This window comes from Apus apus, chromosome 5 (genome assembly GCF_020740795.1).
Source record: "Apus apus isolate bApuApu2 chromosome 5, bApuApu2.pri.cur, whole genome shotgun sequence".
Lineage (NCBI taxonomy): Eukaryota > Metazoa > Chordata > Aves > Apodiformes > Apodidae > Apus > Apus apus.
The window spans coordinates 11,775,793-11,789,362 of NC_067286.1; the positions used below are offsets into that span (position 1 = coordinate 11,775,793).

The window sequence follows — 13,570 nt, forward strand, 5'->3', positions numbered from 1 at the left end:
TCAATGCATTCTTTATACAGTGTATTTTATATTTAAATCATTTGTAACAAATTAGCAGAATTTAAAAGTTCACATGAACCTGCCTGAGGCCACGATCATTCCATTAAATATCATTTGGTTGGTATCATTTGATTTAGCAGTCTGCACTAACAGAATAGTGTTGGAATGTCAAACGACAGTAACTTCAATATTGAATTTTTTTACCTCCTACAGTGTGTAGACAGAAGTTGTCCTTGCTGGTTTTGTTTCCCAGTAAGCGGATGTTCCCAGGAATGTTTTGTCTAAGACTGAGTGCCCAACTGTAGGGCATGTAGATGAAGGAATAACTGCAAGATTACTGCATTTCTTTAACCTGTTGGTAATTTCCCTTTTGGTCGACTTGTGACATATTATGTAGTCTCAGCATGGAGATTTTCTCTCTGATTAGCCAGATCAAGAGCTGGCACTGCTTGGGCAATGCTGCTATGGGAGTAGGAAACTGGTACAAAGTCTCAAAGGGCTAGAGACTGTTCCCTGTAAAGTCAGTAGATGGTTTCCTATGGACTCTGCTGAGAACTGGAGCAAGTCCTGTGAGGCTTATTTGAGAAGCTGCTTACAAAATAGCTATTTTGCTTCCTAGCTTATAAATTAAAATGTCTGTCTTTTTATTTCTGCTGCTATTATAACTGCTTTACTTTGTAAGGTCCTCACAGGGAAACTTGAAAACTGTTCCACCTTCTAGGAATTAGCTTTACAATTCACTGGTGCTTGTAGCACGCACCTTTTATAAGCAGTAGGAGGGCACTGTCTGCATAAAACATCTTAGGTACTGCAGAGCTCCCACTGTTTTTACATTTCTCCAGAGAACTGAGCTGTTTACAGATATCTAAAGAACACACACAACTATAATTTGGGAAAGCATGGAGAGGTTTCAGTGTGACTAATAGAAAAGCATTTAGCTGTCCTAGGGTGTAACATATGAAGACAATTAGCTACAAATATTGTAGGTAAATATAAGGTATTTTTTTAGCTGCACTCCTTGTGTTAAGAAGGCAAAGTTGAGAAAGAGTTTAGAATACTTCTACAGCTTTACAGCATTCTGCCAACATGGGCATCTTTATCAGATGAATTTTTAGCCTTTGTGACTCCTGTCACCAGAAAATACTTAAACAAGACTCAAATTACATGCCCAGCAGATGAGCAAAGCATTGGCAATTGCTTGTGCTGCCCTTTTCCCTGGGGTGACTTGTAGCTGAGTAGCACAGACATCTGTGGATACTGCCTCTTCCTTCTCATGTCTGCACGAACACTCAGTGTTGGATGAAATGCACAGTTAAACAAATGGAGGTAGACCATAATTTGCCACTTGGGCCCCCAAATCACAGTTCTGTTGTACGTGCAATTTCGGAAAATAGGAAACAATCTTCTTTTAAAACAATATTTGGGCTAAAAAAAGCCTAAACCTCATGGAAGCAGTTCTTAGTGAGATGTTGTCTTTGAAGGAGATGCAAGAGAGCTCAAAGTTTCTTCAAAACATTTATGAATGAAAGTGGAACTATTCAGACATCTGACTGCATGGTACTTTTGTCAGAAGTGGTAATGTAGCACTAGTTTGGGGTTTGTGTGTCTCTGTCACTGTGAAGTGCTGCTGTTAAAAGTAGCCAAGTTCTGAAAACAGGAGACATTCTGGGTTAGAATTGTGTACCTGGCCAGGGAGGCCTGCAGGAGCCATGTCCCAAGGGCAGGTAATATTAAGCACCTGGAAACATGAGAATCTCTCATAACTGTCTAATGCAAAGAGGTATAGACATCTTAAGATTTAATTAATATACAGGTATTTAATTTAATAATCCGTATTAAAAAGTCATTTTAGTTAAGGAAAAGAGCACATTGAACATTTCTATTCCAGTAGAAATTTCTCATTGATCTTGCTTTTAAACTCTTGCTGTACATGAGTTTGCATAATTTAGTAATGGAAAATACTACTGTTAGTTATTGTAAAGAGATCACTTGGCAAGGTGAGCATAGCACTGAAATTCTGTCCTCAACGTAATGGAAAAACTTAGATAAAAGAAGGCTTGATAAGGTAAAAATAGACTGACACACCACTACCATCTCTAAAGAAGTGGATTCACGTCTACAGTAGTTCACAGAAAGGTGGTCAGAAACATGGACATTCCTTAAAAAAATAATTAAAAAAATCACTTCATCTTCTTGAGCTCAGACCTCCATTTTTCTAGAAGTGCAGGAATGAAATGGCAGAGGTGCCAAAGGCAGATACACAATTACGGAGGCCTTGAACTGTTAGTTCTCAGCCCAGGCAAACACTAAGATTAATCCCAGTTGTGCTAAGAAGCTAATGAAGGTGGAACCAGGTTTTGCTGCTTGTTTTGCTTTGCAGGTGATCACGTTTTGCCACCTGTAGATTTGTTGTAATGGATGGTTTGCAAGAATTTTATTTATGAAATATTTTTTATCCTTTACCTTTATTCTGGCTCGTTCCATCTTCTAAAAGCATGTTCCTCCTCCTTCCCTTCTCTTGGACAGCATGCTGCCCTGTCAAAGTAGGGTTAGGCAATGTGTCCTTTATGCTTTGCTCTATCTCTGCCAGCATAAAGCTGGTTTAGAAGAACTGAAGCAAGAATTGAAAAGCACAAGTAGATCTGTAACAAAGCAAACCAGTTTAAAGTGCAGCTCAGTTTTTTGAATGCTGTGAGCCCTAATGAATTAATGGGAATTTAGTAATGCAGGTATCATTGATAATATTGAAATAAGTAATTAGAAATATGATGTATTTCTAGGGCTTTTGTTGCTTTGTTTTTCTTTTGAATATATTGAACTAGATCTAGCCATGAGTAACTTGCAACTTGAAGAATGCCTCAGTTTCCTGAAACTAGGGTTGTCTGTGTGATGTAAAAAAGCCAGCAGTACTGAAATGTGGTTGATATAATTTCCTGGTTCACATGGCTGGCGTGCATTGTTTTATTTATGGTGTGGTTGTGTTGTGTTTGTTTTTGTTGTTTTTTTTTTTTAAATCAGGTATCCTTTCCTGTCCTGTGTGCAAACAGACCTGCTTTGCAAGGGATGTAGTTGAAAATTTCCTTCTCAAGGACTTTCCCACTGCTAATTCAGCTATGGCAAAGGTAAGTGAAAACTATTAAGTTGGATGCCTTATGAACTGTTGAAACACTACTAGATGAAAACTGAAACCAGAGCAAACTTCATACTAAACAGCAGACTCTCACAGTTTGCTTGTGCAGCACTGTGATTACTTCACTCTAGAGACAGAAATAATTCCTTCATAATACTTTTTAATCTTTATTTGAAGAATGAATTTGAGTCTACATACTTAGAATAGAGTTGATTAAAAAAATATTTATACTAGTGTTGTAGGACTGGATCTGTGGTAATCAATGTATTAGAAATATTCTTTTGGATTAATCTTTGTCCACTTTCTGCTCTTAACACACAATAAACAGAAGCAGACTGTTGGCTGAAGGGTTACACCAAGATTACTCTTAGATTCTGTGGGAAATTATCATTATTATAAGAATTCTGTTTTAATGATACAGGTCACGTTACATATTAGTTGCCCATTGGGGAATGGATCCAAAGGGTAATTGGGAGGCATAAGATTACAACCTTGGCCTTGTATTGACACTGTATGTAGATGGATTTCACTTCTGTTAAATATCAAGTTAACAGGCAGGATTATTCTCAAAGTTTGTCAGTTGTTACTGCTTTGGGGTGTGAGGAGGGACAGAGAAAGGTGTGTAATTGTGCCCCATCTGTTACAAAACAGTATCGTGTTTTTTGCACAAGTAAGACTGATTTCAGAATGTGGTAGCATTACCTGTAGCGGGGAGTAAAAACAGGTGAAAACTTGTCAAAGCTGTTCGTTTATCTGCTGACTGCTTTATCCAAAGCATGAACCAAAGCAAGGGAAGAGTAACAGAAGAACTGGATGTCACCTTTTGAACCAGCTCCTAAACTTCAGTCTGTCTCTCTTGCACTTTTGTTGCCTAAGTAAACTGGGTAGCCACGTTGGATATTCACTTTCAGGGCCTTTGGGTGGAGTGGAACACTTTTTCCCTGATGTAAGACAGAACCTTACCACTTAACTGCTGTAAGGGCAGCAACAATTAATGAGTCAGTTCTGTCCCATGCAGAAGGCTTGAAGCTTTGTTGAAATGTGGAAGTGACTTGCCCAGTGAAAAGGTGGCAAAAAAGCAGAGGGGGTGTACTTCTTCCCTGTCAATCATTCCTGTGTTTCATATTCTCCATTGCTAAAAAGAAAAGAAAGTGGAGTGTTCATGGAGAATCCATGGAGTGTTTTGGGGCAATTTTTTTTTTTTTTTTAAAAAGGTACTAAAGCGTGTTGACATCTTCAGGTGTGAGGTGTTTGAGGAGTACAACATTACTTTATCTAAAACAGGAAGAGTTCTGCTCATGTGCACCCTTCAAAAAGAAGAAAATCTTCAGACAATGCTAAATGCTTATAATGCAGTTATTATATTGGGATTTCTTAATTACCATGACACATAATTTACCTTTCAATAAGAATTTGTATCTAAAGGAAGTCAAATGAGACTACCTAATGTCTTCAGAAGCACTAGATTATTTTAAAACTTTATTTAAAAGAAAGTTTTTCTTTTCTTTCATGCTTTAGGAGTCCTAAGAGCAGTTTGGTAAAGCAGATTTCTCACTGGCATGTAGGAGTATCCTAGAGGGACACATGAACCTTCCTAATAGTTTTGGGCTTACTTCCTTGTTCTTAACAGTTATGTACCAGTAAAGCTTGCTTAGCCTCTAAACCACCATTACCCCACAAAAATAAAACCATAGTTTTACCATCAGTGATATCAAAAGGAGAAGTGCTAGCCCATCCAACTGAGACACAGCTGAACTGCTACCATTTTCTTAATTTACCTAATATGTTCAAATGGGAAGCTGTCAAGGCTTGCAACAAAGTGTTTGGAAGCAGGATGTGAGACAGTGAAGCATAAATGATAGAATATGCCATGTACCAGCATCAGGCCTTTCAAAAAGATGCAATTCAGAATCTCTTGCCCAAAAACCCATTTCCGCATCATAAATAATGTAACTCTGGGAACATTCTGTGCTCTTCAACTTAAAAGTAGTTTTAACACAGTACAGTGTCAATGTAAGTTCTGTCTGACTGACAGCTGAACAGTTACAGGTAAACCTGTGGCTAAGCAGTTTTGGTTATTGCAGAGGAGGAAGACCACGCCTCAACTTTTGACCTGTTCCCTATGCTGGGAACCCTTCAGGGGTGCCTTTAAATTAGACACTTCTTTTTATATAGCAAGCTTTGCTTCTCAGAATAAATATCCTTGCATTTTGATTATATGTTATATTAGGCTTTTTGGTTTGGTATCTTTTGGAAAACACTGTTGATAAACAAATGGCTAAAATAGCAGAATGCCTTACACAGATACTTCCCTGAGTAGCAATCAAAGAGTTTTAAAAATTTGCTTTGTTGCCTTATTGTTAAGAATTGCCTGATCTCTTTGGAAAAGATTGGGAATGCTTAGAAATTCTTGAACAATGAGTTGGTAAGAAACTTGTTGTGATTTTACAGCCCCTTTGCAGATAATGGCAAATTTTAAATTTGTTTCAGCAGAACAAAATTTTTTCTTCTTATCTTGAAATGAATTGGAACTTGACTCACTTGAATCTCAGATACAGATGTTCTACTTAATGTTAAAGCCACGATTTTAAACTAAGACAACCATTAAATAAGTGTCCCTGCAGGCTTTCTGTTCCATGAGACACCACAAAGAGAAATTCTTCTGTTAAATTCAGCAGGGCTTGCATCAGGGCTTGTGTGCTGAGCACATTCTGCTGGATCCTTCTCTTCCTGTTTCCAATCAGAATAGCTGGGATGCAGTGGTAACTATTCTGAATTGAAGATAAGCTGATGCCCAATAGAACAGACACCACAGGAATTAATTTTGCCATGTGTTTCTTGGGTAGCCCAGAGCAGTAGCAATATTCAGGAACTATGCATAAGTACAGTAGATGTATTGTAACCTTGTAGGAAATGTCTGAGGTTGATAAGCTGGTGACAAAGGCTTTGTGCTTTGATGATGGTAAAATTACATCACTGTTCACTCTGTTCATTAGCATCTATCTGTGGCTATGATAAGTGAAAACAATTAATATTAGGAATTTTCAAACAAGGCGCTTAATACCTAGTGAAAATCCTTGTTAAAATAAATATAATTATGGCTATCTTGATATAACTCTTGTGTTCATTTTGGATACAAAAGATCAGATTGGCCACTTCATTTACACGCTGCTTTATTCATTTCTCCTTTAGTGACACCTGCAGACAGCATGGCCTATATGATGAAGGGCATCTCCTAAATTGTTGAATCAATAGAGAGGATAATTAATGTTTCCAGTTCACCACGTGTGATATAATTTATATACATTGAGCTCATTTTTGGCCAGCTTTTAGAGAATCAGAACCAAGTTTTTCATTAATAGTATGTGGATGTTCCCATATTGTCTTCTAAATTCCCTTACCATTGGCATGTTTTATGTGTTTTTCTGACAGCTACACTGTATCAGAGTGCTTCATACAATGCTAAAGCAAGTGCAGTAAGCTCTAATTTCAAATAAAGCAATGTAGATATAGAATAGCTCTGTTGAAGAAGCTCAAATTTAAATTAGTATACAGAAAGGCAGAAGTGGATTCCAGCCTATAGATTTTTTTTTTTTTTAAATTTAGTTTAATAATCAGTAACAGGCGGAAATTAATGACACTGAAAGGATATGGTCAAATGCTTTTCCATAATGTTGAGATTAGAAAGGAAATGGTAGTTAAATTAAAACAACTTTTTGATGGGCTATGTTTGACTCAACACTTCACATATTTGCTTGGCAACCTAGACTATTTTTTCTGAAGTAGAAAATATCTATATCTAAATCTATTTATCTAAATATAGATATATTTAAGTAAGATAGACACTCACCTGATGTGTTAAAGCCCTCAGGAAATAGTACAACATTAATAGAAAGGGATTACAGAGCACACCACTAATTTTCAAAAGTAACTATTAACCTTATCCTTCTTAATTGAAATTGGACAAGTCTTTATCATAGTTTCATGGCTTTTCAGTTCACGAGAAACAAGTAATTATGATTATTTCTTCTGATTTCACATGCAACATGAACCCTAGAATTTTGCTGGATAATCCTTTCATCATGTCATAATTATGCTGGATTATGCTAGAACACAGAAAGATAACTGATTTTATTTAAGATCTTCTGATCTGAAATTTATCCTCTTCCCCTTTACAAGAATAACCAGATTCTTAAAATCACTTGAATTGCATTAGTCCGAGGAAGAAAAATAGTAAGTTTACCAATCTGTGTCCCAGTCAATTAAAGATATAATTGCATAGCTAATTTGTTATCCTTGTTTGTAATTGTGCTTGTGTTCTTAGAGCTGTTCCACATGTAAAGAAAAGAGACCTGCTCACAGTCTCTGTACAGGCTGCAATAAGTGGTTGTGCAGCTCCTGTACGGAGGAACACAGGCATGACCAGGAAACTGGAGACCACTTCCTGTCTGTATCCCTGGAGGGCTGCACAGGTACTGAAGATGCACTCTGAAATGTTTCTTTTCATATCAATTATTCAGTTGAAAAAAGAGCAATTGTAGGCTCTGTGTGTGTGACTCAGAATCACATGTCTGTGTCAGTGAGAGACTGTGATTTTTTTTTTCTTTAACTTTAGGGCCATTGCTATGATAAGCATTCTGTGGTCTTTGAAAAATTTTGGATATTTGTGTTTCATAGCACATTTTCCACAAGCCTTTCCAGTCTGTGTGGTGATAGGCTAGGATCTGGCAGGCTACAACAGCAACAGGCTTTGGCCTTTCAGTATTTCTGTCCCTTTTTGGGTAGCTTCCTTCAGCAAACTACCATAAAGCAAATCCCGTGCTTATAGGCAAGGTGTGGGAGGGAGACTCACAGACAGCAAAAGACTGTGGTCACTGTAGGACATTCTTTTCTCAGGCTGGAGTGAAAAACATGTTTCCTGACTGTGAACACTATATTGTAATCAGCAAGCACAAATGAAGCCCACTGGCAAATGTGTCTCATCTTTATGCAATGATGACCTACAGAAAGGATTATAATCTCCTACTACTGCTCATTATTTTCTTTATTCATTAGCCAGAAATTTGCCCAGGAGTATGCCTACCTAAACTTATGTAAGCAATTTGCAACTGAAAAAAAAGAATTCTGCAATTTTACAATTTTATTTCAGTTTACATGTTGTCATTATTTGAGCTAGAGACTTTGTGCTGCACGATCATTCTTTATAAGGAAGATGAAGGACAGAGCAAAGATTTTCCTTGTAGAAGCCTTTACTTCATGCTTGCCACAGATGGAGTTTTGTTGAGTTCCAGCTGTTCATATCAAACTGAGTTGGAGGCAGTTAAGACATGATATGCCATTGCCAAATGGAGTGTAAACAAAAAAAAAATCTGTAAGAATAACAAAAAGCACAGATGACATTTGAATGATTTTGGGGTCTTTTATAGAGAATAATATAAACTGAGGACCCCCCTTAAATACCCTGATTGGATGGACAATTCGTCTTTCTTTTTGAGTAGATGTCAAGATAAGGACACTGGTTTTGAGGCTCCAACTGTTCATAATTTTATTTCACTTTGAGCAAGATTACCATCTCATATTAATGACAAATACTTGTAAGGAAATAACAGAACAATGGAATGGTTTGGTGGGAAGGGACCTTAAAGATCATCTAGTTCCAAGCCCCTGCCACAGGCAAGGACTCCTTCCATTAGACCCAATTGCTCCACCTAACCTGGCCTTGAACACTTCCAGGCATCCGTAACCTCCATGGGCAACCTGTTCCAGTGTCTTGCCACCCTCACAGGGAAGAATTTATTCCTAATGCCTTGTCTAAATCTACCCTCTTTCAGCTTAAAATGATCCCCTTTGTCCTATCACTACATGTCCTTGTAAAAAGTTCTCCTCCAAATACCCAGTGTCTGTAGGTCCCCTTCAGGTACTGGAAAGTTGCTGTAAGGTCTCCCCTGTGGCTTAAGTGTGGTTTTATGTGTGATATATATATATATATATATGCAAACACACAAACTAAAATGTTTTCTTATCTTTTAGTCCTAAATTCCGTGTACTGAAAAAAAGAAAAACAAAGTTGGTAGTGCATATATAGTTTAGTTAATTAAAAAAAGCACAAGCAATGCTACAGTACAGTGACAGATTTGAGAAAATACTATTTTTTTATCAGTAATACTGATGAATGGTCCTTACACTAGTTAATAAAATAATGCTCTGGAATCAGGGTTTTTTTGGGGATCAAAGAAAAGAGCTTCTTCCTCCCTGTATTAACTATTAGTGTAGATGTATTTGTCTAACTTCAGTAGAAGGGGTTTCATTTTGCCATGTTTTAGCAGGTTTGCTTTTTGTGTTCTTTCATTGACAGTGCTCCTTCTAAGACAATTCTATGCTATCCAGGAAAGAAAGCAAGAATAGATTGTACAGGAGTAATGTTTTCACTTTACATATCTACCGTCTATTCTTACTCTTCACCACATTACTCTTCAGAAAATCCTTTTAAGAGTAGGTTTTAGTGCCTGTTATCAATATCCCCTAGCTGCTGAAATTTATGTACTGCATTTACAACAAATATGAGTTTGAAAAACAATTCTCTATGTGACTTTTGACAACAAAGGATTTCCTGGCTTCTATTGTGACTTCAGGTTTATTTCATGTATTTGCTTGTCTATCTTTTACAACATGGTTTTGTTGACTGGTTTGCTAGGCCAGGGTATTCAAAGTCATGAGGCAGAGTCTCAGAATCATGAAAGGTATTTAAAAAATCATGAGAGTTTAGAGGACAGTATCAATTTGGCTTGATGACTTGTTTCTGAACGCCTTTGATGTGCACAGTTAGTAGGACGTAGAAGGGCAGGAAAAAAATATAAACAAACCCTGTTCCATATAAACAAACCCTTTTTCATATAATCAGATGCTCCCAGAGTCTGGGTCTTCTAAAAATAACATCAAGACTTTCAATAACATTGCGAGTGTTTGGCAACTCTTTTTTTTCTGATCTGTAACAGTAATCCTTGTCAGTGACACCACTGCTTTATATTCCTCAGCAGCTGCAGATGGAGCAGGTGAATTCTCCTTATTTTGCCCAGTGCACACTCAAGAGCCACTCAAGCTGTTTTGTGAGACCTGCGATACCCTTACCTGCCGCAGCTGTCTTCTGACAGAGCACAAGGAGCACAGGTACCAGCAGGCTAGTCCAAACTTAAAAGCCACAGCAGATTCAGTTCCGTTGTTTTATGCCCAAGCAATTTAAGGTGTGAGTTACTGGCCTTACAGAAGTCCTCACTGCTCACAGCAGTCTGTACCTTCCCAGTTGCATCTCCTTCCTGGGTACTATATATGCATGCATGTAGTGCTTCCTGATTGTGCTCAAAGGCACAAGTTAAACTCAGTACTTAGCATGGTTGAAATACTTATGTTTGTCTTTATCAAAGATTTGTTGGCTGTAGAAGACCAGAGTTACCAGCTCTTAAGCATGCTGGTTGGCTGGGAAAGTGTGTGAGCTGTATAAGGAACTGTCTATACATAGTGACACTTTCTGTGAGAACCTGCCTATGTGAGGAATTATAAACTTAGCTGTCACAGAGAACATTTGTAGTAGGGAAGAAGCAGGGAAGCATGTCCAGACATGTATTAAGGCCCATAACTTATCAATTGATAAGCTGATTACTTATCAACAGGAAAAAAAAACATGGTGTGAGAATTTCCCTTTCTTTCAAAGGTTCAGACACCTTGAGGAAGCTTTGCAAAATCAGAGAGTCATCCTGGAAAATGTCATAACTAAAGTGGAAGAGAAAAAAAATGGGATTCAGGTTTCAGCTAAACAGATTGAGGACAGGTAATTGCTACACTTTTTCATGAAAGTGGATGATCATTAAAAATATTATTGTCACTAAATGTAGTTTAATACAAGTAAATGCAGATGCTATTTTTTTTTTTTTCTTGGACAGTAGGAACTCATAGGAAGATTAAAAATATAAAATTCATGTTTAAGTTGTACTAACAAGTAATTTCATTTTAACACACGATTCCATAGTCCTGCTAGGGCATGTGACAGCTGACTTCAGAGTTAATCTGTATAACCTGTTTCCTGAGTAGAAATTGAAAAGATTATAAATAAATGCTTCCTTTAAAATACCTTATTTCTTTGAGAGACTTCAAAACAAGCTGCAATTCCACTTAAGACTAGTATGAAAATGAAAATAGTTCATTTATGTGAACTGGATTTTGGCTACTGATGATGTATTTGTTAGATTTCTCTTTCCGTTAGTAAAACTATTTCCGCACCTTGAAAGAGTACAAATCTGCTCATGCTACTTACACTCCAGTATGAAGTGGAAGTTTTTTGGATATGGCTTGTGTGTGTGTGTTTGTTGACAAAGAACTTAGTGCTGGTCTTGGCATGATGTTCGAGAGTCAATCGACATTAGCATGTCACATCCAGAGGGCAATTGCCAGCAGCAAAACGTCCAGGGGCAGAGCAGTGATGGGTGGTGTCCCTCAGGGGTCCTTGTTGGGACCAGTGCTGTTTAGTATCATCATCAAGGACACTGAGAGTAGGATTGAGTGCACCCTTAGCAGATTTGCAGATGACACCAACCTTAGTGTCACAGATGACACGCCTGAAAGATGGGATGCCATCCAGACGGACCAGGACAACCTCCAGAAGTGGGACTGTGTGAAGCTCATGGGGTTCAGCCAAGTGCTATGTCCTGCAGCTGAGTCAGGGCAATCTCTCATATCAATACAGGCTGGGGGATGAAGGGATTTGGAGCAGCCCTGCAGAAAAGACCTTTGGGGTGCTGGGGGATGAAAAGCTGGACCTTTGCTGGTAATGTGTGCTTGCAGCCCAGAATGCCAACTGTATGCTGGGCTGTATCAAAAGAAGCGTGGCCAGCGGGTGGAGGGAGGTGATTCTGCCCCTATGCTGTGTTCTGGGGGCATCCCACCTGGAGTGCTGCATCCAGCTTTGGAGTTCCCTGAGGAGGGCCACAAAACTGATCTGAAGACTGGAACACCTCTGCTATGAGGACAGTCTGAGAGAGTTGAGGTGATTCAGCCTGGAGAAGAAAAGAGAAGGCTTTGGGAAGACCTTATAGTGGCCTTTCAATACTTAAAAGGGGTTTATATGAAAGACAGGGACAAACTTTTAGCAGGGCCTGTAGCAATAGGACAAGGGGTAATGGTTTTAAAGTGAAAAAGGGGAGATTTAGGGTAGTTAAAAGACAGAAATTTTTCACTGTGAGTGTGATGAGACACTGGAACAAGTTGCCCAGAGAGGTGATTGATGGCCCACCCCTGGAAAAATTCAAAGTCAAGTTGAATAGAGCTTTGAGCAGTCTGGTCTCGTGGAAGGTGTCCTTGCCCATGGCGGGGGGGGTAGAGGTGGGGTGGGTGGACTAGGTGATCTTTAAAGGTCCATTCCAACTCAAACCATTCTATGATTACAATTTTGAAGAGACATGTTTGAGCACTTATGGGAAATAATACAACTTTCATTGGAATTCTTTGTCTATAGTTAAATCAGTTCTTCTAACAAATAACTAACTACTAAGCTCTGAATAAATGACATACCAGCTGGCTGATCCAGGGGTGTGTTATCTGTTACCTGTAGGCTGCTTGAAGTAAAACATTCATACAAAAGGGCAGAAAACCAAATAAAAATGGCCAAGATGTTTTTGATTAATGAAATCAATAAACGAACAAACATCCTTCTTGAACAACTTGAAGTAAGTAAGACTAGTTTCTTTATTACCTTGGGAAATCAAACTAAATTAAATTTTATCTCAGTGCCAACTGAAATAATATAATGTGAGAGCTATTGTCCCTTTGCTTATATTTTCAAATTGTATTTATTTTTTCTGCAGAGTTGTATGTAGAAGCAATGGTTGACAAAGATTGAGGATGAAGTGGCAAAATGTTTGCTTATAATGAGTTAGCCACATCTTCTAATGCTGTTACAGGGAATAAGTGTGCACTTTCTGAGCACTTAAAAAACAAACCAGCTTTGTTTTTTAATGTTTAATTTGTAGAATACAGTTAACAGCACATTTAATATCCTGTTTTGAAAATGATCCTCTGGTCTACTTTCTGTAACAGAGCCTGTAATTCTTACTCTTCAGTTTTTGGAAGTCCAGTTGAAGTATATAGTATTTTATTTTGAAATATGCTGAGCACAAAATTTACTATCAGATCTGATCAGAATACCCAGTTCTCAGTTCTTCTTGGGTAATTTTAGCATGTATTGGAAAGACAAGGCACTCGGAACTTGCTGGCTACCTTTGGACTTACATGTTTGGCTCAAATATAGCTACTTGGCTAAGTAGCTTTACAAAAATGAGAGAAATGTATGTTCTTATTTCAGTATTATTGAATGTTAATTAAATTGAGTGTTCACGTTCTTTGACATTTCAGTGTTTGAGTCCTCTATAACCACACCCAAACTGTGTGTAC

At 38.0% G+C, this 13,570-nt stretch overlaps 1 protein-coding gene across 1 annotated transcript in view; it reads left to right on the forward strand.

Annotated features, from left to right (window-relative positions):
• TRIM66 (tripartite motif containing 66) overlaps positions 1–13,570 on the forward strand; it is a 46,525-nt gene that overhangs the window by 6,394 nt on the left and 26,561 nt on the right. The window contains exons 2-6 of the mRNA XM_051620905.1: positions 3,019–3,122; positions 7,455–7,602; positions 10,165–10,297; positions 10,839–10,955; positions 12,732–12,846. Of these exons, the coding sequence (XP_051476865.1) occupies positions 3,019–3,122; positions 7,455–7,602; positions 10,165–10,297; positions 10,839–10,955; positions 12,732–12,846 (617 nt within the window). The remainder of the gene's footprint in view (positions 1–3,018; positions 3,123–7,454; positions 7,603–10,164; positions 10,298–10,838; positions 10,956–12,731; positions 12,847–13,570) is intronic.